We start from the raw sequence: 24,942 nt of genomic DNA, 5'->3' as shown, positions 1-24,942 counted from the left end.
CACAGAGCCTGACACAGGGCTCAAACTCACGAACTGTGAGATCATGACCTGAGCCGAAGTCAGACGCTTAACCAACTGAGCCACCCAGGCACCCGTCAGACGAACAACATTTGAAAAAATCAGACTGAAACAGATTTGCCAACTTCTTATTTTGCCAAGTAAGAATATTTTTAAAAAGAAAGAAAAGAAGCCACTACAATCTACCTACCACTACCATAATTTCATAAAGGAGAGGGATATCTTAACATCAAGAAAGGGAATATTCTATCTTTAAAAATGACAGCAGTCTAATACTGATGCTCGGGATGAGAGAGAGAGATAGACAGACAGCAATGTCTTTATTTTTCACTCTGAGGAAGACAGTGAAAACTTCCTAAAGGAACCTGACACAGGTCTGTGGAGTCACAGTTGGGAGCCATTGATTCTTGTGTCTTCAGGCAATAGCTCATGGAAACCACCCTTGGACAGATGAGAAGACTATTTGTAAAGTTCTCCAGAGGAGATCTTTTCATATCCTCCCTTGGAAGGGTCTATCATAGAACCACTCCCATACATCTTTTAGACTATAGTGTATCAATTTCCTCCCTTTCTTTCCAGAGGAAAACTAATAGCAGGGGTGAGGGGAATCCTTGCCCAAGAGACCCTCATATACTTAAATAATTAACTCCCCTCTGTTGGACCGTATTAGAATGCAAGAAACATAGAGTGGTTCAGATTTCCTCAGCGGGCAGTTCCTGTAAAGACGTGGGAAAGTAAGAGAGAACAAGAAAAAGCACTAGCAAACTGCAGCCTTGCTGAAGATACATCGTAGTTCTAGAAAGCCAGCATCTGTTTTGTCAAACAGCTCCAGTTGTCCCTCTCTGTAGCAAGAGGCCATTGCCTCCCTCCTTGGTGACTCAGCTATACTGATGCCTGAGCTCATCACTTCTCCTGCCATATTAACTACCCTCCCTTTCTTTCAGCTCTTCAAACTCCACAGTCTACTGACTTGCTCTGTATCTTGCATTCAGACTCCTCTTACAAACAATATCAGATTGTGTCGGCCAGTCACCATACAACAAACACCCTAAGCAGACCTCTACCGTTAAGCTAACTACCATCACGATTGCTGGCCAGCTATGGAGTCCTGCTTAATTCTTATTTCAGTGAGTGTAGTGATTAAGAGAACAAGTCTGGAGCCAGACTCCTTCCCTGGGTTCAAGTCATCAGTTCTCTACTTACTAGCTATGAAACATTGGGTCCATTAGTTAATCTCCAGGTGCCAGAGTTTCTCCATCTATCAAATGAGTATCATAAGGTGACTGCTACTCACAGGTTATAATAATATGAGGATTAAATGAGATAAGTAATGTAAAATGCTTCACACATGGTAAGCACTCAACAAATATTCTGCTCTGGTATTGGCTTTTCAGTTCTGCTGTGGCCAGGGTATTGGGATCGCAAGGTATAAAGCATGGGGCCGACGCAGGTACTTGTTGTCTCGGCTTCTCTAAGTAGGGAACTGGGTATATAGCAGGCAAGCACTCAGTTACTCTCCAGTTTCCCTCCTTGCCACACACACGCACACCATCTCTTCCCTGCCCTTCTCTGTGCTATGAGAAGCTGGCTTCTATGGACCGCATTGCCTGGGCTCCTTTGCTCTCTGGCTTCCCATTTGGTCAATAGGTGGTACCATCTGGAGACCGCAGAATGGAAGAAGGAGGTCAGGGTATTCACCCTTCTCCCTGCCTCATTGCAATTCTGGCAGCAACTGGAAGATGGCAGCTCCTATCCAGTTGCCCCTCCTCCACATCCCCAAGCCCTCTGGTCTTCCGTATCGCCATTCCCTCCCTTTGCCCCTGCAAACCCAGAAGCCTTCTCAGTGTTGTCAGTCCCTGAGTGGATCAGCATCCCTGATGGATTCCCTTAACCCAGCTCCTCGTTGTGCAGCTGTAAATAGTGCCTTCATCTGACTCTCTGCGCAAACACTTGAGTGTGATGTGTGATTCCTGCTGGGACCTTGACCAGTGCATACTTGAACCTCATGTTCTCTCGAGGATACTATCCTAAAGCCTTTGCTTCTCTAGAATAACCCAAAATTCCTCTAACTTTTCTCCATAGGGCTTTGTTTTCCCATTCCTTATTACCTTCCACAGAACCCCTGCTAGGTCATTGACTTTTTTGTTTGTTTTTACTTTCTTCTTGTGATACCTAGCAATTTACCCAGTACACTCACTCATGAAGAGCTGACCAGGACAATATATAGCAGTCGTTTCTTGCCAGGGTTCACATAAATGCAGTTCAAGCTTACTTTTTAATTTTCTCTCTCTTTTTTTTTTAAAGTTTATTTATTTACTTTGAGAGAGTGAGAGCACATGCACGCATGAGTGGGGGAGGAGCAGAGAGAAAGAATCCCAAGCAGTCTCTGCACTGTCAGCAATACGGGGCTCGAAGTCAGGAACTGTGAGATCATGACCTGAGCCAAAATCAAGAGCTGGACACTTAACCGACTGCGCCACCCAGGCGCCCCTAAACTTACTCTTTTAAATAACGGTTTTATTAAGATGTAATTCGCGTACCACAAACTTCACCCATGTGAAGTGTACATTTGAGTGACTTTCAGTATTTTCGCAGTGTTGCACAACGATTACCAATATCTAATTCCAGAACATTTTCATCATCAGCCCCACAAAATAGCACCCCACACAAACTAGCAGTCACTCTCCCCTCTAGGCCCTGGCAACTACCAATCTCCTTTCTGTCTGTGTATCTACCTCTTTTGAACATTTCAAACAAATGCAATCATACGATATGTAGTCTTTCACATCTGGCTTCTTTCTCTTGGCATAATGTTTCCAAAGCTCATTCACGTCCAAGCCTGTGAGTACTTCATTCTTTGCTACGACTGAGTAATATTCCATTGCATGGCTACACCACATCTTGTGCTGCTATGCACATTCAGATATAAGTATTTGTTTGAATATCTGTTTTCATTTCTTTGGGAAATATACCTAGGGGTAAGACTGTTGAATCATATGGTAATTCCGTGTTTGACTTGTTGAGAAACCACCAAACTGTGTTCTACGGTATCTGCACCATTTGATCAACCTTACTTTATGCATAAAATGTGTTACTTCTCTTTCTTTTAAATACCTCCAGTGCTAAAGATTCTAAAATTTTCTCCCTTGTTGGAGTTAAGCAGTCTTAATGACTTAGCTTCTGATATGCCCGTGGATTATTGAATAAACAACTAAAACACAAAGAAAAGCAGAGACCTTCTAGTATACACAGCAGTGATGAAGATCCCATTCCTACCGTTTGCCGACAGGTGTTGGTTTACTTTCTATTTCTGCAATCCTGTTCCTGGTCAAAGCTTCCTGAAGCATTGTGACTATAAAATGGCCTTAATTAAAATGCTCAAATAGATGTTGTTGGTTCATTTTTAAGGCTAATAAAAGTAATAAAAGCGAGAGAAAATTGATCGACTCAGAAATATCCAAAGAGAGAGGAAAAAAGTGTTCCTCGTGGTATTTTATGTGCACTTAAAGAGCATATTTTTTAGAAAGAAAACTGGCAAAGATCTCAAGAGAAATGGTCAAAATAATTTCAAGTGTAGGGCGTAAGATGGACTATGGATTATTTACCTTGTAGGAAATGCCCCTGATAATGGTTAAAGGGATTTTATTTCCTACCTAGTATCCATTTCCATGTCCATGGAGACTAAGAGAATTTCTTGACAGTGGTAAAAACATTAGAGCAGGTGGTAGAATGAAGTTTGAGAAATTTGATTCTCTGCAGATAGATTGTGAGCACCTTAAGAACACAACAGACAATAAACAGTTCAGGTCATATATGAATGGAGACAGAGTGATCAAGTATGTGACCACTGAGCTCATACCTTAATAGAGATGATTGAATCCAAACAAACAACGAAGAAAACGTTTAGTTGTACTCCTGCCCAAATTTTATAATCGCTTAACTAACGTGAGAAGAAATGGACTAAATTTTGCACCGGATACTAACAATGGCTAATATGGTTAATATGACACTTCTCAGATTTGCTTTGGATTCAGAGATCCTAGTCCAGTCTTTTGGTAGGCAGAATAATGACCACCACCCACAAAGATGTTCAGCCCTGGAGTCTGTGAATATATTCTGTTACATGGCAAAAGAGAATTCAGGTTACAAATGGAATTAAGGTTGCTTATCAGCTGACCTTGAGATGAGATGATTATCCTGGATTATCCAGGTGAGCCCAGTGGCATCACAAGTGTCCTTAAAAGTGGAAGATGGTGGGGCGCCTGGGTGGCTCAGTCAGTTGAGCGTCCGACGTTGGCTCAGGTCATGATCTCGCGGTTTGTGAGTTCAAGCCCCACATCGGGCTCACTGCTATCAGCACAGAGCCTACTTCAAATCCTCTCACTCTCTCTTTCTCTGCCCCTCCCCCACTGATGTTCTCTCTCTCTTGCTCTCACTCTCTTGCTCTCTTGCTCTGTGTCTCAAAAATAAAAAAAAAAAAATTCAAAAGTGGAAGATGGAGTCAGAAGGGGAGGTCAGAGTTAGGGGAAGGTATAACCATAGAAGAAAGGCACAGCAGGATGAAATATTGCTGGCTTTGAAGATGGGGGAAGGGAGTCAAGAAACAAGGAATATTGGCGGCCTCTAGAAGCTAGAAGAAGCAAGGTGATGGATTCTGCCTTAGAGCCTCCAGAATGAATGAAGACTTCAGACACCCTGATTTTAGCTCAGTGAGAACCATTTCAGACATCTTACCTTCTTAACTGTGAGATAAGAAATTTGTCTTGTTTGAAGCCTTTAAGCTTGTGCTAATTGGTTACACCAGTAATAGGAAACAAACCTTGACCGATATTCATACAGTCCCAGTTCTAGCAAGGATTTTGGTTAAAACTGTGGCTAGAAGATTCTCCCACCCTTCTTTCTCTTCATGCCAGCTCAATATGAACTTCTGTTCCCTCCCTCCCCCCATTTCTGGGTGATGGAGAAAGAGGAGATCAGCTTTAAACAGGCCGAATTTGAAGTGATGCTCAGTATCTACATTGAAATGCCCGCCTAGTTTGAAATGTGGGACTCTTGTTTCCCACATAGCTCAGCTGCAGGGAATCGGTGTCACTCTCAGGGCCAGAGTGTCTCAAAAGAAGAACAGAGGGTTGAGGGACAGCCACAGTGAGAACAGGAGTGCTTGAGACCCTAGAGCATCCCACCATTTTTTGCAATGAAACCCATTTTGCAAGCAGTGGGGATAATACCAGAGTGAATAAATTACCAGCAGAGATTGTGTGAACTACTTCCTTGGCAAAGTATCAATGGCAACTGATAAGATTGATTAATCCCAGTACAATATCGATCAAGTCTAAGAAGAGTAAAATCACCCCCAGGGTTGCAGTACAAAAACCAGAATCACTAGTTCATCCGGCTTAAAGATTTTGTTGTCTGATCCACAGACAAGACTCCCCTGCTAAAAAACTCCATCTGTGCATTTGAAATAATTTGGCCCTAGTACTTGATTCTCTAGCTCTAAATAAGGTATGATGTCTGGAAATCATCGTATATTATTTAGTTTCTTTCCCAACTCTGCTGCTCGCAAAACAATGAAAAAAAATCATTGTTGTTAAGTTCACAGTGCTGTTAAAATTCTAGAGATGGCTTATTTAATTTGACAAACTGGCTTGTTCAGGGGCCCTGATCTGCATCCATTATATGAATTTTGTCAAAATAATTCCCTATGTCTGCCTGGGTCCGCATACATTATCAATATGTAATAATGCATTCTGCGTGGTCTTCATTTTAATTAAATTAAATTGTAGCAGTTTGGAGTCCTGCAAGTTCAGAAAATCAGCCATCGCCTTTTAGTAGCACTGCTATAAACAATTCCATTTTTTTTTCAAGGCTATTGGCAACAACAATTGCATAATTATTTAGTACAGTAGTTTGCCAAGAAAAAGTGGCGTTTCAGGGAGAACTAGACTTCCTAAAGGTTCATGGTGCACAGGAGTCCATCTAAATTGTGTTCGAGAGAAACAAGGGAACATTAATAGTAATAGGTGCTAAGCTACGGTTGCTTTGTGCACACAAAACATCCCTGAGAACGATGCTTTAGTGTTCATAAATTTCCTTTCAGTGTAAACCTACAGCCACAAAAATAGCATCCACTGAATATTTTAATAATAAATGGGTAGTGCTTTACAATTTGCGAAGTACTTTCACATACGTTATCTCATTTTAATCCTTATAACATTCCTGCCTGGTCGGCATGGCGCGACAAATATGATCTTCGTTTTACAGAGGGGGAAACTGAGGTTGGAAAAGAGCAAGTGACTTGCCTAGAGTCCTCCACAGAGTGGGGACTCAAACTCAGATCTCCCGGTCCGGAGTTCTGCATGCCTTTCACTGCTGCCTCTCTTCACTAAATTGACCAACCCACCTTGCCGAGTACCCAATTCAACGCCCCAGTGGCTTTCTGTCAAAGAAGCTAGCAGAGATAATAATCTTTCATCATCTCTCTCCACTCATGAATTCATAATCGTTAACTGAGAGCAGGGCTGTTTTATCCATTTAGCTTTAGAGGCGTAGCACCAAGGATATGAGTTTTTCAAGGGCCTGCAAAAAATGTTTGCAACCTGAAAAATAAGTATATGGCACCAAAATATGAAAAGAAAGCCAGAAAATCAGCATTAATAAATGTTTAAATAAATGTCTACAAAATGAAACATTGTGTCAGCTTGTCAACTGCTTCTCAGTTTTCACACTTTCATATGAAATATTTTAATGCTGGGAATGCGTTGTCGGTTGTATCCATTTTAATATGGCTGATAAGATGTGAGATAGGACCTCCAAAAGTAAGAGTGCCCGGAGCCTACTGGGGTTTTTTAATGACCAGATACCCTGGTAACCAAGTGCTCTGTGCCCATTTCAAACTGCTGGCCACACCCATTAGTAAGATTGTGAAATCCATTTGGTGAGTCAACCAGTATTTTTTAATGGACTATAATAGAACAAAAGTGAGCAGAATAGAAAATATCAGAATGTAAAGCTCTCAGTAGAGTATTATTTTGGAAGACTTGTTTTCGATTATACGTATGTGTATGTCTATGTGTGTATCTCCCCGTGTGTATGCTGGGTCACAGTTTAATGACTTTCGGGCATAAGAATTTGAAAGCTATTGGTAAGCGAACATAGTCAAGAGACAGAAAAATTAAATGATTTTCCAAACCATCTGTCCTGTTTTCCAAGTCAGGCTTTATGATTATTCTTGCCTCCTACCCCCCTCTACCAACCCATATCAGAGCATTTACGGAGATATCTCTCCAAGATTGTGTGACCGTATAATTTATCATTGAAACCAAGATTCTTCTGAGAGTAAAAGGGAATGCTGTTGATTATTACATCAAGACCACAACATAACTGGGTGCTGTTTTTGGCCAACCAGAATACGTGGTACTTCTCCTTCAAGGCTGCCCCTTGGCCTCCCTGAAAACCTTATCTCTTTCATTCAGAGCAAATAAAACGTTATTTATTTAGCACTTCTGAATTGTGGGTCTCTCCCTTAATAGCTGTGATCCAGCATAGCAGGAAAGAGCACTTGCTTATGAGTCCCTGGGTTTAGCTCTGGTTCTGCCATTTACTAGCCAGATGACCTCGGACTAGTCACTCTACCTCTCTGACTCTATCATCTCATCTCTCAAATGGGAGTAAATATATCTTCCTCAGAGGTTTTTGTGAGTCTTCAAATTAGGTAATATACACAAAAATGTATTTAACTGTTGCGTGCTCTGCAAATGTAAGTTGATATTATTTTTGTGATGGTTATTAAGGAGGCCACGGATGAAAGTTCCCAAAGGTACGGAGCCCTTCAGGGTTTGGCCTCTCTCACATGACAGATTATCCTGCCCTGCATAATATCCACTGTGTCTGCAGTGCTTAGCAGATCACCTGCCTGGCACATAGAGCGAGCAGCTCAGTGAAGCTTTGCTGAGTCATTAAGTAACAGCCCCCTGCTTTCTAGTACAATATTGTATCCCTTTTAATCAATCATGTTGTTTTAAAAGATAACCAGTCCATTTTCAAGGTGAATCTATTTCCTAAAACCTCTCCAAAGAAAAATGCCTAAGTACTGCTAAAGGATAGTAATCTTTTGTTTTATTTTGCACTGGGAGGGGGAAGGGGGTGGTTGTTCATTTGTTTTTGATGCGCTAGAGAGAAACCAACCCTCCAGCCACCCTGGCCTTTTTTAAATCTCCCCAAAGATACCAAGCCTCAAGGCCTTGCACACATACTGCTCTCTCTCTAGAATGTTCTTCCCTGTATTTCATAAGAGAAACCCCTTCTGCATAAAGAGGCTTTTCCTTGCTTCTTCATTCTACTTTAAACTGTCTTGTTATGCTCACTATTGATATGCTTCATTTTCCCATCATAACATTTACCACCCTGTGTGTGTGTGTGTGTGTGTGTGTGTGTCTGTGTGTGTCTGTGTGTGTCTGTGTGTGTTATTCTTGTTTTATATTTTTTCCTCCCACTAGAATGTGAGCTCCACATGGGAGGGACCAGGGGCAGGAGGAAGTGCTGTCTTATTCAGCCTTCTTCATCCTCATACCCTGAGTTCCTGACAACGAGAGGTACCCTTTAAATATTGCATATTTGTTGAATGACTGAACAAACGAATGAACAAGGACAGAGACTAAAGCAGACCCCTTAGCCTGTATAATGGGATGACGTGCCTGCCCAGGGAGAGGAGAGCAGCGGTGCCCGGGCGCACGAAGGCACTCGCAGATGTGGGTGTGAGCCTCTACGTCATCCTGCCTTGGAGGCACCGAGGTCATCCGGGTTCCAGGTTCACTTGTATACAGCTAGGCTCGAACAAAGCAGCCAGGAAAAAAAAAAATCTCCAAATATTAGATTTCAGTGGACAGGACCTCTTGGCAAAAGTGTTGTGTGACGGCCTCACTGCTGGATGCTTTTTACTTTTCCTCCTGTATTCATCCAAATACCTCACTTTTATTTTTCTTATTTTTATATTTTTAATTTAAATCCAAGTTAGTTAACATGTAGTGTAATAATGATTTCAGTAGTAGAATTTAGTGCTTCATCACTTACATATAACACCCGGTGCTCATCCCAACAACTGTCCTCTCTAGTGCCCATCACCCATTGATTCCATCCCCCCACCCAACACCCCGTCAGCAGCCCTCAGTTTGTTCTGTGTATCTGAGTTTCATATGGTTTGTCTCCCTCTCTGTTTTTATCTTACTTTTGCTTCCCTTCCCCTTCGTTCATCTGTCGTGTTTCTTAAATTCCACATATGAGTGAAATCACATGGTATTTGTCTTTTCCTGACTGACTAATTTCACTTAGCACAATACACTCTAGTTCCATCCACATTGTTGCACATGGCAAGATTGCATTCGTTTTGATCGCTGAGTCGTATTCCATTGTATTATACCACATCTTCTTTATCCATTCATCAGTTGATAGACATTTGGGCTCTTTCCATTCTTTGGCTATTGTTGAAAGTGCTGCTATAAACAGTGGGGTGCATGTGCCTCTTCGAATCAGCATTTTTGTATCCTTTGGATAAATATGTAGTTAGTGCAATTGCTGGGTCGTAGGGTAGTTCTATTTTTATTTTTTTGAGGAACCTCCATATAATTTTCCAGAGTGGCTGCACCAGTTTGCATTCCCCCTAGCAGTGCAAAAGGGTTCCCCTTTCTCTGTATCCTCGCCAACATCTGTTGTTTCTGAGTTACTCATTTTAGCCATTCTGACAGGTGTGAGGTGGTATCTCATTGTAGTTTTCATTTGTATTTCCCTGATGATGAGTGATGTTGAGTGTCTTTTCATGTGTCTATGAGCCATCTGGATGTCTTCTTTGGAACAGTGTCTATTCCTGTCTTCTGCCCATTTCTTCACTGCATTATTTGTTTTTGGGTGTTGAGTTTGATAGGTTCTTTATAGATTTTGGATACTAACCCTTTGTCTGATATGTCATTTTCAAATACCTTCTCCCATTCAGTCAGTTGCCTTTTAGTTTCCTGATTGTTTCCTTCCCTGTGCAGAAGATTTTTATCTTGATGAGGCCCCAATACTTCATTTATGGTTTTGTTTCCCTTGCCTCCGGAGACATCTCTAGTAAGAAGTTGCTCAACTGAGGTCAAAGAGGTTGTTGCCTATTTTCTCCTCTAGGATTTTGACGGTTTCCTGCCTCACATCTGGGTCTTTCATCCATTTTGAGTTTATTTTTGTGTATTCAACTACCTCACTTTTAACACTATCATGTCTAAACCCTATTTTTTTATAAACTGCTAGGGTATACTGATCCTAAGTATTACCCAAGCAAATCCAGTGATTCATTAAAAAATAATACATTATAACCAAATAGAGTTTCTTTTAGGACCACAGAGAAGTTTCAACAGTAGGAAGTCTATTGCTATAATTCACCGCCTTAATAGATTACAAGAGAAAACTATGTGAATATTTCCATAAGTCCTGAAAAAGCAGTTGATAAAAATTTATCACCTGATTCTGACACTCCTAGTGAGCCAGGAAAAATAGATAGATCAACAAAGCATTTCAGGCCACTGGGCAATGTGTCAAACTGAGGAGCTTCTGGGGTCATCTTATCATATGATAAATCACTAGAGGATAGGAAAAGGTAGAAGCTCTAAGAACACATACGTGCTCTCAATAGATAGCACTGTATCTGTATAGTCTTGGTCTATTGTTGCCGTGGCTTTCATTTGGTTCCTTAGGTCTCTTGTCCTTTGTCGTTTTTGTTGTTGTCTTGCATTAATCTACCATTTTAAAAGAATGGGAGATATTTACTGTTGTAGTTAATGATTCCTTTTGGATAAGGAAGTTCTTATCTTGCCATTAGTTACCTTTTAAATGTCATGAAATTCTTTGTAGGATGTTCCCTGAGGTTGTGAGGGAACATGTGAGTTTCTCCCACTATCAGACTACTTTTAATTATGTGTCGCCTTTATAAATGCAGCCATTATGATTTCTGAAGCTGTTGAAAATCATCTGCTTAATCTTGTCATATTTTGTACATCAGTTTCATTGCATAGCATTTTTGCCTTGCCTATTTAATGTCAATCTCCCGTCCCAGCCCTTATAGATGAATGTCGCAGTCACTGAATTGGGTGTCAGGGGCACAGGGGCCCTTAGCCCTCTTGCAGTCCCCACATCATACATATGCTACTGCTTGGAGAAGTAGAATGAGCTTTCAGTTCTTTTTTCCAATGTCTAATGGCTTTGCGGCAAGCTGCAATCGTTCTTTAGACACCAGTATAATAAAGTTTTCTTTATCAGCCAGTGTTAATATTTGCAAGATAACAAACAGTGTAGTCAAAGGTGCAATCCTGTGACCAGAGGACAGAGCCCGCTGCTAAAGTAGCAGTCCCATCTTGACAACCAATGACTCTTGGTTAAGAAACATCCCATTAATATCTCTGTGTGGAGGTGAGGGACAGAACATAGAAAGACAGAAATCCGGACAGAATTAAGGGTGTCACAAGGGAGGCGGTCACATCATTCAGAGAAAGTATTCTGCTATATTAATGGCTCTTTCCTCACCTGCCGTCCCAATACATACATACCAGCATGGGCCCACTCTAGCAGCTCCTGGAAAGTATGGTCCAGGCGCCCCCCTTCTCCACCTATCTCGGCTCACTGGCAGACCAGTGTGCCTTCTGCTGCTCCTCTGAAATATTGATGAATAATTATTTTGCCCTTTCTATTACACTGTTCTTCCTAATCCCCACTCCAGAGTGCCAGATGCTAAATTGGTGGTCTGTACCCTGCTGTGTTGATGATCAGATGCGATAGGCAATAGGCCACCCTGGGAAATGGCAGTGGTCCATTCTGCTTAGAGCTGAGACCCAGCTGTTACAGTACCAGGTAGAGTGTAATGTCGGGGCTCAGCATTTCAATTGCTGGTCCCTGAGTAGCCTCTCTTCCCCTATATTTGATCCCATAAAAAAGAGTAGGCATTTAGCGTATCACAGTCTGCCTCCATGGGAGGAGTCTACTGGTTGCTACTGTATTTCCCAGTTTCCCGTGCGTTTAGAGAGTCACTCGACTCTGTGGGGTGGAATGTCTGCATTCTCATAAACCGGTTGCAAGTTCCAGGATTATGTTAAAGGGGGCTGCTGTCAGAAGGAAACCTTGCCTTGTTAGTCTGAGCAAGGAGCCACGTATAAAAATACCCCGACACACAGCCAATCTCATTAAAGTTAGTTGAAATTTTGGACAAGTCTTAAGTATAAATTATAACTTTATTAGCTCATAGAGCTTTCTCCCAAGAAAGGAAATCTAATAAAAATTAGAGAGAACTTATTAAGTAGCTGCCTTGTTGCTATTTGCTATGACTAGGGGGGAAAGTAATATCGTTGCGGGGTTTGCAGCCAATGCACTTTTTTGTTGTGGACTAGAGAGCAATTCGGAGAGCAGATAGGAGGTAAAAAGAGTCTGTCTCATTACCATTGCATTGAGAACTCTTTAATTGATAATTTATGTAAGCATTTCCTGCCACAGAGTTAGGAGGATCTCTAACTGTCACTGAGAGGGAAAAATCCAGCTGCAAACCACCATTGGAGGTCACCAGGGCACGCTACTTATTTGCCAAACTGCATCATCACCTTCTGGAGAAGGGATTCTAGGGGAGCTCACCAACCCTACAGTGTACAAAAGGCAGATCCTGACAATGGTAGGGAAGGAGATGATGGCTTTCAGGGAACTTGTAATTGTCACTGTGATTATTTATTAATCGAGACTTTTAACTGTTGGCAAGAGAAGCAGAACCCGTGTTATTCCGCACACCAACATGGCCCTAAGCGTGCTTTCTCACCACCTGATTTTGCCATCATGAGATAAGGGGCTGTCTTTGGCTTTTGGGTGCAATCTCCAACTTGAACAGATCAAACACAATCTTGAAAGAATGCACTTTGGAATCATACAGTGTTAGTGCTCCAGGGACACTATAAGAATTATCTGATGCAAAAGTCTTCGAGGTGAGATCTCTGTTTGGATTTTAGGAGGTCAGTGAAGCCTTAGAATGATATACAAAATTGTGTGTGCACCTGAATTTTTCTAGGAAGAAGATTCTTAACTTTTATCAAATTCATAATAAAAGTCCCCCTGACCCAAAAGGTTCTAAAAAATCATCAGTTCTAGTCCATTCCTCCACCTGACTTTGACCAGTGAAGAAAATGACTCTCAGAGATGCAGAGTAACTTGCCTGAGACCGAACAGCTAGTTAATGATGGACCCAAAAGTTGAAAGTTTTTCTGACTCTAGTTCCATAACCAACTCTCTCTACTCTACCACAGTTGTTTTAGCAAGCTCTGGGGGCCATGACAGGATATCGAGGAGATTGTAGAGAGCAGTGATTTGTGCCATGACTGTAACCTGAACTAGAGTGCCTTTGAGGTCTTTTCATCACTGAAATTCTGTTTCCATCCACCTTCATAGGGAGCAGCATTGACCCAGGATGATCCCAAACTAATTTCCATTTAGAAATTATTTCCGTTTTATGATTAGTCTTTCCCACTCCCCATTGATCTCCCTTGTTAATAATGCTTGGTTAGGGCAAACGATAAAATGAGTTTGCAGTCCGTGAGTCTTCACCAGCTGGTGGATGGGCATCCCTATCAGGACCAGCTACATAATTTACAGGGCCCATTGTTAAATGAAAATACAGAGGCTCGTATTAAAAAATTACTAAGGATTTCAAGACAGTGACAGCAGAGCATTAAAGTGTGAGACCCTTCAAAGCATGGGCCCCTGTGTGACTGCATAGGTCACATACCCTCTGAAGATGGCCCTTTAAGATCCCTATTAAGGCAAAAAGGACAAAAAGAAACCAGCCTACGATTTAAAATTGGCCACAGATGATCCACAATGTTACAGAGTTGTATATTCATAATCATAAGGGCTTTTTGGCTTATGTGTTATGCTCACATACACACCCACGCGTGCGCACGCACGCATGCGCACACACACACACACACACATTTAAATCAGTTTGACCAAAAATTACCATTTTTTCCCTTCACCCAATTCCAAAAACCAAAACTAGTTTGCTTTCGTTTTTCATCTTAGGACCTATGGTTCTGGCATTGTTTAAGCACATGCTTTCATTACCAGTTTTCATAACTAAATGACAAAAGAAGGAATGAGTTCTCCAGGGGCATCTAAAGAGTCAGGTAGAGACAGAAACTGGAAAGCAATGGTCGACTAGTAGCTAGGGATATTTTAAGCTGCCAGAAAGGGGGAAGCAGCTTCGGGGTATGCAGTGTAATGAGCCAGTACTCTCAGGCTTAGAACATTATAAGAACAGAAAGCATTTTAAATTCAAGAATCAGAAATCTGGGGTTGCAACAGGTAAGCAGGGTTACCAGCTGCGAAAATGGCTGGGATTTGGTATACTTGAGCTAGACATATTGCAGCAGAGCAGAGGCATCCTTGCTACCACATTTCTCACTTCCCATTTTAGTGGCATTCCAGGGTTCCAAGTTTAATGCGCAACATCTGTGCTTCCTAAGAGTTGAAGCCAAATGTTGGGTGATATCCCATTGGTTAGCTCTATGCAGAAACCAAAATATAATGTGCACAAGGTGGAATTTACACTTGCAGCGCTCAAAGCAAACTCAAGACTTCTCGGCAAACTAAAGGCCAGTTAGCACAAAAGAAAATATAAATGGGGCAAATCGATTTTATTAGTCTCATGTGTCGTCAGTTGTTGCAGAAGTGACCCAGTACTCGAAAACCAGTTTCCTAAGTGCATTTTGCACCCTGGAGAGATAAGAAAGCAGCCCTCCCTGCACCCCTCCTGGAAAGGTAAAGAAAGAAATTGTATCAGCAGAGCTTAAGCCTTCAGAGAGCTTATTTCCTCAGTTTTACAACACGGCCTCCAACCCAAAAGCCCAATGCTTAATGTCCATAAACATATGGTACACACCTAATGACAGCACGCATTCACTCACTCATCCATGTATGTATCTGGTAGGCACTGACTGATCGCTCTTGGACGCCCCGTGCCATGCTAGACGTTCTGCTGTACTGTGCTAGCTGAAAGGCATTTGCGCATTTCAGCCCCAGTCAGAATTCAATAGCAAATGCAACATCCACAGAATTATCAACCTGTGTAAAAACAAAGCAAATGTTTTTAAATTTTCTAACGTGTTATTAACTTTTTGTTTGCAGTATCTGTGGGATACGAATACGAAACATGTCCTGACTTTATTCTCTGGGAGAAAAGGACAGTTATCTTACAAGGTTTTGAGATGGATGCTTCTAACCTAGGAGGCTGGTCATTGAATAAGCATCATATTTTGAATCCTCAAAGTGGTAAGCAGTTTTTTATTTTCAAAGGATATACAATTTTAAAATCACAGTCTTATTTTTAATTGTTCCAAATTTGGGGAAGACCTAAATGTCCAATACTAGGAGAATGGTTTGATAGATGTTTCCAGTCATTCAATGGAACTTTTGAAAATTGTGGTAAAAGCGGGGCACCTGAGTGGCTCAGTCGGTTAAGTGTCCGACTTCGGCTCAGGTCACGATCTCATGGTCCGTGGGTTCGAGCCCTGCATCGGGCTCTGTGCTAACAGGTCAGAGCCTGTAGCCTGCTTCAGATTCTGTGTCTCCCTCTCTCTCTCTGCCCCTCCTCTGCTTGCACTCTGTCTCTCTCTCTCTCTCTCAAAAAAAAAAAAAACATTAAAAAAATTTTTTGAATTGTGGTAAAAGATGTGTAATGAAGTTGACCTTTTGACCATCTGTAAGTGTGCAATTCAGTGGCAGTAAGTACATTCACAGTGTTGTGCAACCATCACCATTGTCCATTTCCAGAATGTTTCCATCATCCCAAAGAGAAAATCTGTACCCATTAAACAGCAATTCCTTATTTCTCCTCCCTGAGCCCCCTATTCTACTTTCTGTCTCTATGAATTTGCCTAGTTTAGGTATCTCATGCAAAGGGAGAGACGTACATGTTTTTAAGGCTTTTCATACACATTGCCAGGTTTCCCTCAAGAATAATTGTCATTTCGTGATCAAGAGTGCCTATTTCTATGCACTTAAGAAGCTTTTAAAATGTTTTTTAATACTGGGGCGCCTGGGTGGCTCAGTCGGTTAAGCGACCGACTTCGGCTCAGGTCATGATCTCGCGGTCCGTGAGTTCGAGCCCCGCGTGGGGCTCTGTGCTGACAGCTCAGAGCCTGGAGCCCGTTTCAGATTCTGTGTCTCCCTCTCTCTGACCCTCCCCTGTTCATGCTCTGTCTCTCACTGTCTCAAAAATAAATAAAATGTTAAAAAAAATTTTTTTAATGTTTTTAATACTTTTTTTAATACTCTATACACACACACATAACGCTATGTATATGTATTACATGTATGTAACACCTATTTGATGCAGAAACCTTGGAAAAGTGCAAGAAAAAAATTAAGTGTAAAATTAAGGTGGTGTAAGTCCACCACCTAGAGATGGCCATGTTAGTATATTTCTTTTCAGACACAACAATCTGGTTTCAAATTAGTGCTACCATAGTGAGACCTCTTCCTCACAAATTTCTATGAAACTGGGTTTTAAGAATCATCTATCATTATTGCTGTATCACAAGTAATTAACCAGTGTATCTGACGTTGTAACCAACTTTTCAAAAGTGGAATAACAATTGCCGTGTTTTATATGATCTAAGATTCCATCAATTACACTGTTATTTTATGGAAAGTGCTGCCAATTAAACTATGACATGCATTGATTGCAAGATACATACTTATTTTCAGAGATGCTAAAAATGTGAAGCAAAATGTGCACTTTAGGATCAATGAATCATCCACATGATACAGTTTTCAAAGGGCTTTGTTGAATTCTGTCCCACTTTAAGTACAACAACCCTGGAGTGTGGCATTAATCCCATTTAAAAGATCAAGAATCTGAGAATCATGTGACTTTCTCCATTAGTAAATGGCTAGTGCCGTGTGCTCCTTCTCTGCACCGCAGTCGCGTATCCACATAAATGTCAGTAGCTCCAGTAAGAAGCTAGGAATTGAGTCAAGGGACGGTTATAGGTAAAGAGGAGAAGAGGTAGAGGAAGACAGAAGAAGTGAAAGAATCTGGGGAAAGAGAGCAGTCCTTGACTTCACTTAGTTTTAGGTCTCCTGTATCCTGAACTCGGGAAAAGGCAGAGAACCAGGACATGGTCATCTTCCATCTTTGCTTCTTTGAACTATTCTTCCTGCTGTCACTTTCTCCTAGTGTGTGTAATTTAAATGTTACCTAAATCAGGAGAAGGGACCACAGGTGGCCCTGGAGCCCATGTGTCTCTCAGATAAACTGACCTCTCTTACCCTGGTTAGAAATGCTTCATCCAAGTTCCTTCACCTCGTTTTGCATCCTACTGGGAGGTCGGTCATTGGTGCTCCCATCCAGCTTTCATTTGAACATCTGCTGGTAAGCTTGCCCTGTGAAATCGTATTCCTTTTCATCCAAAGGGGCAGATTTTGAGCAGCCTTCAGTGGAACACGTACTTTGAGTTATTTCTTCAGGAGTGGGGATGTGAATGTCTTGAGACAGTTAACGCTTTTCCAGCCAGGCATCCTTGTATGCATCTTACCTTCGTGAAACAGCTGGCTAAGGTCAGGATATCTTGTAAGGCCATGAACTGACCAAGGCTAAGAGATCCGTTTTATAATCACACCTATGATCTTACTTCGTTTGCACCACAGTTGGGTCAGGCCAGCCAAGCAGCCACACAGGCTGGGAAATTTTGATTGGCAAAACTAAGCAGGTTTGCTTCAACCGTGGAATGACACCACCCACCATGGTCCCAGTGTGGGACGCCGAAGGTAAATGAGTCCATTGCGGTGTGCCTTCATCATACCTGCTCCCCCTCTTTCAAGGAATATTCTAAATTCCGTTTCAAATTGTTGGTTTTTTTAAGAGCAAAGATTCAGGCACAGATATAAAATGTCAACTTTTTTCTGTTGTCAAAAGGGGAATCATAGTTTTAAAAGTACAAAAACGAAAGGGCAGATGCCACTTATTAAGTTATGAGGTTTTTTGTTTTGATTTGAAAGAGTTTGACATTTTAAGCAGCCATTTCTTTTCCACTCACTTTTATTGGCTTGTATGGATTGTCTCTTTCAAATGCCTGTCATTGACATTAAGCACAAAGTGGGAAATGACCTCGATCGAACCAGCCCCCGGCTGTGTGCTCCCAGTCCCATGTCCTCTTACCATTTGCTTCACACAGGCTTAAAAATTCAGAGCAGAGGGGAGCCATTGAGAAAGTTGGCTTTGGGGGCCCCCTGATTTCCACCGACGTGTTCTCTCCACCCCTGCCTCACCAGTAGTCAGGTTTTCCGTAACAGGTACCAAGTTGGTTCTGAGAAACACCTTTATTGCAGTGCAATTGATATACCATACGACTCACCCACCTTAAATATACACTTCAGTGATGGTTAGTAAATTGTGGAGTTGTGCACCCAGCACCACAACAGTTTTGGAATATTGTCACCCTCAACGGATCCGTTGTGCTCACCCCAGCCCCACTAAACGTGCTTTCGGTCTCTTTCTGAGAATTTTATTCTGAGACACAAACCTTATGTTAGATAGGTTTTTTTTTGTTTGTTTTTAAGGAACATTTGTTCATTGTATCATCTCATTTGTAGGCACATTGTGTTTCTACCCAAGAACTTGTCACACTTGCCAGGAAACAGATCTGAAGCCAGCTCTGCCACTGCCTTTCAGCCTGACCTTGGACACGAACACCTCTCGTGGGATGTTTTCGAAGTCTAAATCCCACCTACAAAGGCAGTTTTTAGAAGCAAAAATGATAAGTGTGAAGGAGCAGCCTTGAGAAGGCCAATTTAGAAAGCAATACTCTTTCCCCCTCAGGTCAGACAGTCTTTTCTGACTGATTAAGGCAAGAGCGACCGTCTTTCCAAATTCCCCCACTCCGCTGCTTTCTGGAAAAAGCCTAACTCTTTAGGCACCCTGCTTTTTTGATCTGAGACAGATGGCAGATTAGAAACAAGAATCTATCTTCCCCCAGTTTCCTCTCACTGGTTAAAAAGACACCTGTAATTAGATTGGATGCCTGCTGCCATTCAATTCTTCAGTTTTTCTTTCGTTCCAAAAATCATTATGCAGCGGGTACTTTCTAGAAGGCAGTGTTTTCAGACCATTTGTCATGTTAGTTGCAGCAATTATATTTACCTGACAATTAACCATTGGTTGTGGAGAATTGCTTCCAAATATTATGCCTGATATATATAGATGGTTTCTACTTTCACCAAGATAAAAAAAAAAAAAAAACACCAGGTACTTGTGTTTTTCGATATTATTCCTTCAAAAATACATCTTCTTAGTGATTACAGAGAGTACATAGTCTTATGTTTTAAAAGAAATCAGCCCTTTAAAATTATAAGAAATAAAAACGTGTACATGAGTCGTCTATTACAGAGGTAAGCTATTTGTTGTAGTATATCTTTATATCAAACACATACCCTTGTGTGTCCTCCCAGTTGAGTGTTAAAAATTATTAGAAAAAACAATCCAGGGTACTAATTGGATATCGTCATCTGTCTGCAATGGATAAAGAATTTCTTTCAACGTAGACTCCAAAATAGGCCAGTAGTTTGTCGACAAATGGTTTTACTGGGAGGGGAAGTAAATTTCCATTGATCACACTGGCATATCTTCCAGTTTGTGTTTATATCGTCTCAGTCAGGTCCTAAGAGAAATATGTATTGTGTCCCTCGTTGTTCATAAGTCTGAAAAATGGTTTCTTCTTTGAAATCAGCATAAAGCACCACCCACTGGCTTCCAAGGGGAATTTTTATTTCAAACTTATTTATAAGCTTCAAAGGAAGTTCTGAGCAAGGTAGCAGGAGGGTATGAGCAGTGTGTTTAAAAGCATGCTTAGCTTATTACACAACTTTGGCTTCTTGGTGGAGAAAAGGAAAACTTAGGGGAGAACACACACAGTGAGCCCCATTCAGTAGGGTTTCTTTGTTGACTGTAAACAAGACACCCAACCCTAGGTGGGAAGCTGGCCTTCATATAAATAATGCGCATTGTCCTGGGATCATTTGATTCTGTTTTCAAAAGGAGCATGTGTGGCAGAATAAACTGGAAGGGAGGCGGCAGTAATTGATCAAGATTTCCAGGAACATAAACAAAATATTTTCAAAGAAACATTTTGCAGAAGAATTGGTGTTAAATCATTGTTGCTAGATGGTATGCCCCGGTTCTATGTAATGGAAGGTTAAACAGATTCTTGAAACAACAAAAACACCCTTCAGAATGATCTATTTTTCCAGGGCAGTACAAAAGGGGTTTGCCCATTTTTGTTTTGATTGCTTCAGCTTTAAACAGGAATGGTAATTTCAGTACACGGGCACTTCAGTACCTCGCATGAAAGCAAGACATCAATTGTTGAGATGTAATCAGAAAGTACATTGCCTTATGTTTTATTTCCTTTAATCATTCTTCTTCTTTGATGGAGTGCTGGGCTTTCTAATAGAAAAGGGGAGTTTTAGAATTGTAGGCTTAGAAGAATGGTTTAGAATAGCCATCTTTAGTTTTTAAATTGCCAGGAACCTGGTAATAACATGTCATTTTGAAGGTAATTGTTAACTACACCATTATATTGATATAAAAAAAATGGAGATCTACCTGTGAAAATAGATGTTAATAGCAAATCTGGTATTTCCAAGCCAATAATTGGACATATTTTTGAATGATATACCTTGTAATGCATTGCTGAAATACAGACATGCTAAACAGTTGGTTTCCTCATTTGTTAGAGAACATATCATAGTCTCATTGGTAGGATATTCAGGTAGCAATCGTCAGGAGGTTTCTTTTCGATGATGTTGTGTGACTGTCATTCAAGTTCTCATTCACTTCCTCCTGACTCATTTAAATTGTAATGTTGATCACACTGCAATTAAGTGTTTTTTGGGAAATGAAATTCAGTCCTATTAATCTTATTTAATTAACTATTCTAAATCTTAAGAATTTTGTTACTGATGAATAAAGTTATTAATAAAATTAATAAGAAAGTAGTGATCCTCGAGACATCTCACAGTTCTGCAATGAAAGACCAATTTGTTGGGGCATAAGGTCGTAGCTGTTCCTGCAGATCATATGTTGAAAAAATAGCCAGAAATCACCTTGGGAGGGAGAGTCAAAATACCTAGACTTGAAATCCGAAGGCTATATGATGTGTGGGATTTGTTTCCTGGAAGGACCCTTCCAAGTACATGTTTGGTGCTATGGTATTGTGTATGTGTTACCCTCTTACTTATTTTTGCCAGCAACGTTCCTATTTCTGAGTGATCAGCGGCTTCTATTGTAGGACTGTGGGACCAAAAGTCAGAAGAAAACTGAGGAAGATATTTCAGGAAATGTTTAGGGAGAGTAACAAGCAATCCAAGGAGATAGATAGCAGGGGTCATGGGAGAAAAATTAAGACTGTACAGGATTGCTGCATTCATTCATTTGCCGTCAGTTACTTCAGTGTGACACGTTGGCATGCCTTCTCACAACATGGATGTTTTACCTGCCCAGGCTCATTCTGGGCAGACTTGAGCACAGCAGTACTTGTTCCTTGGATTTTCTGCCCGGGCTCAGCAGGTTTGCAAAATCATTGGGATTTGGACAAGGAGACTACAAGAGACTCAAAACCTATTTTCAACATTTGCTGAGCTCCTCTAATGATTTGGCCATGGGGATTGGCACTAAAATGCAGAAAAGAGTCAGACAGAGGGTCTGCCTTCATGGAGCCCAGGCTCTAGTGGGAAAGATAGAGAAGTGATGAAAACCGTATCATACAAGTTAGTGGGTATAATAACGGAGCTATGGAAAACAAACCATGGGCACAAGGAAGAGGGAGTAACTAATTCTGCCTGGACAGAGCATCGGAGAGAATTGAGCTGAGCTTTGAAGGATAGATAAGAGTTCCCCAAGCAGACAAGAAGAGGAGGGCTTTCAAGATGGAGAGGGAATAGCATGTACCAGTGTAGACAGGAATGGAAGTATGTGAAAGTAATTATAAATAGTTCACTATCACAGGAACTCAAGATCCCAAATGAGAGGATGGTGACAGGGGAGACTGAAGAAGTAGGCAAGGGTCAAGTCATGAAGACTTTGTATACCTTAATAGAGAATGTACCCCCTATCCTGTAGAGGATACAGAGCTGTTGAAAGATTCTAAGCCACATACTGAAATGATCTCAATGGCAGGAGTGGGGGTGATGGTTTGGAGATAGGTATGCATGGAGGCCAGGAGACCAAGAAGTTAAGAAAAACTGAACTAAAGCCTTAGTGGTAGGAATAGAAATGACAAAACTGGTTCAGCATATTTTGGAGATGGACTCAACATGGGTTTCGTAATGAGTTAGGTTTAGAGAATGAGGAAAATAAGAGGCCCGGTCATGGCCACACTTCCAACTTGGGTAAATACGCGCACTGTGATACCACTCATAAGATGAGTAGGGAACTCAGGAGGAAAAGCAGGCTTTAGCAGGGGGAGAGGAAGACAGTGAGTTCCATTTTACACTTGTTGAGTTTGAGGTGCCTCTGGGGCATCTGGGTGAGGAGATCGAGCAGGAAATTGCATGGCAGGTGACAACTCTGGACAGGAGAAAATTTTGGCTTATACAGATACGAGTTAAAGCCGTGAGATTGGAAGAGATTGCCCAAAGAGAATGCACAGTATTTTCCAGCATTTTCATAAGTCAGTATCTCTATTTCCTGCACTGATGATAGTGAGATATGGTCCAAAAGAGTGGAAAATTCAAGTCCCTTTCTTATATCTTTGAAGTGCATTCTAACAGTATGATTTTTTTTCACAGAAGTCAATTACCTTCCTGATGGTGTTTTGCTAAGGTTAATATTAAAATTGACTGATATTTCCTTTTCAGGAACCAGTCAGTTGCATAGTGAGGGTAATTTGAAGTCAGACAAGTGTGTGCCAAGCATCAGGAGATAGTCATCCAGAGATGAAAAATTAGCCACAGATGATTCACAGAGCCCAAAATGAACAGGAGATCATTAAAAGTTATTTATCACGGGTTTCATTGAGGCATTTAGGATCAGTACTAAAGGGTGTATTAACCCATATCACAGATAGACAAGCTGAGGCAAAGTGTCATACTCCTGTTTGTTGTGGCCATGCAGTTAAACAAAACCTCGGACAGTGTGCTTCACTCTCAAGATTTTTTCTGCCAGGCCAAAGCGTCATGGTGCTTTGAACAAGAGAAAAGTTAAAATGTTGCTGAGAATATTGTGAGGTAATTTTTTATTCTCTTTTTTTTTTCTTGGATCTAGGAATCATACATAAAGGGAATGGAGAAAATATGTTCATTTCCCAGCAGCCCCCAGTCATATCAACCATCATGGGTAACGGACACCAGCGGAGCGTAGCCTGCACCAACTGCAATGGCCCAGCTCACAACAACAAGCTCTTTGCTCCTGTTGCCTTAGCTTCTGGCCCTGATGGGAGTGTGTATGTTGGCGACTTTAATTTCATAAGACGAATATTTCCCTCAGGAAACTCCGTTAGTATTTTGGAATTAAGGTAAGTCTCCTCTAATCTCTGTTGGTTTAGCGGATAAGGAAGAAGCAAGAATGCGATAACACGAAGAGAAAGGCATTGCAAGGAAGAGCAGAAAATGCAGTCGCCCATATTGTAGCCCTGACCTCAGGTGCAGGAATAGGGACAAAGGACATAGGTCAACAGGCCCACACCTCCTACTTAAAGGACTTTTGAGCACTGCTTTGGAGAACCAGGAAGTGTTGACATCCCTGTATGTGTGGCCTTCCCTGTGGGCATTGCCATCACCGACATGGATCTCAGTACTTCCAAGTGCTGAGGTAAGCCACTCAGCCCCTGCTGGTCAAAACGAAGACTGATCAAAAATATCTATTCCACAGGTAGAGGTAATGCCAGATCCAAAAGGCTCAATTTTCTAAGTTCTCCAGGTTCAATTTTTTGAAGTGGTCACTTCATAAAAAAGAAAATGGAAGTCTGTGTTTGTATGCCCTGATAAGGAAGGAAGAACTAGGTTTGTTTGTTTTTTTTTTTTTTTTAATGCTTAAAAGCTCTATTCCTTTAGGGCAAAAAAGAATAAAGCATCCATCGTTAGACTTTCTCACTCTGTTCTAGGAATTTTCTGGAGAGTACAAAGTATGTTGACACCCTTTGAAAGGAATTCATACCTTCTGGTATTCCATGTTCTGAAGTTACGCAAAGATCACAACTAAATAGACTATGGCTTAATCAGCTTATTTCTCCCTTTCTGAGGCTACAGGATACAAATATATACCCTATGGAGTCCTAGAAAAGGAAAGCATCCCCTCCCATTCCAGTGAGGATAGACCTGTTTCCTCCCTCCTGGGTAAATTGATAGAGCCTTCCCTCCAATTGGTTATGACAGCCTTTATCCCTGACACATGCCTTTGGAACTTTAGGCCGAAAGTTTCCCTCTATTCCAGAAGATTTTGTTGTCATCCTATAAACTAGTCCGTAAAACAGTTGTTGCTTCAGCCATCCCCTAATCGACCTGAAAGATAGTGACCAAAAATAGTGACCTGGGAGAATAGAGACATTAATGGAGCAACTTGTATGTACAGAGTACCATCGAGGCCAGTCAAAACATATGAAAAGTCTTGGGTCATTTCCATTTAACACTATATTCACACAAGCATAGAAATTTGAATGTATGGGGACATTCCTTGAAATTTTCCAGATTCTCATGCTTGCTCTGGAATCTACCTGCTTTTTCTCAGACTGAGTTAGTCCTTCACACCTACCTGTGGACATCTTCCAGTCCCAAGCCTCCATCCGTTTTTCATATTAATTCATTCTAGTTTTAAAACATTTCTTAATTATAATTGCAAGCATTGTCATGGATAAAAAAGCTGTTAAATCCCTTGAC

At 41.2% G+C, this 24,942-nt stretch overlaps 1 protein-coding gene across 3 annotated transcripts in view; it reads left to right on the top strand.

Moving 5' to 3' along the window:
* TENM1 (teneurin transmembrane protein 1) overlaps positions 1 to 24,942 on the top strand; it is a 550,900-nt gene that overhangs the window by 416,402 nt on the left and 109,556 nt on the right. For all 3 annotated transcript variants that reach the window (XM_047844103.1, XM_047844102.1, XM_047844101.1), the window contains exons 19-20: positions 15,199 to 15,342; positions 23,333 to 23,582. In XM_047844103.1, coding sequence (XP_047700059.1) covers positions 15,199 to 15,342; positions 23,333 to 23,582 — 394 coding nt within the window. The remainder of the gene's footprint in view (positions 1 to 15,198; positions 15,343 to 23,332; positions 23,583 to 24,942) is intronic.

Source organism: Prionailurus viverrinus, chromosome X (genome assembly GCF_022837055.1).
Source record: "Prionailurus viverrinus isolate Anna chromosome X, UM_Priviv_1.0, whole genome shotgun sequence".
In the NCBI taxonomy this organism is placed as follows: domain Eukaryota; kingdom Metazoa; phylum Chordata; class Mammalia; order Carnivora; family Felidae; genus Prionailurus; species Prionailurus viverrinus.
Note: the sequence above shows the minus strand (reverse complement) of the source record. Positions and strands in the feature narration are given on the sequence as shown.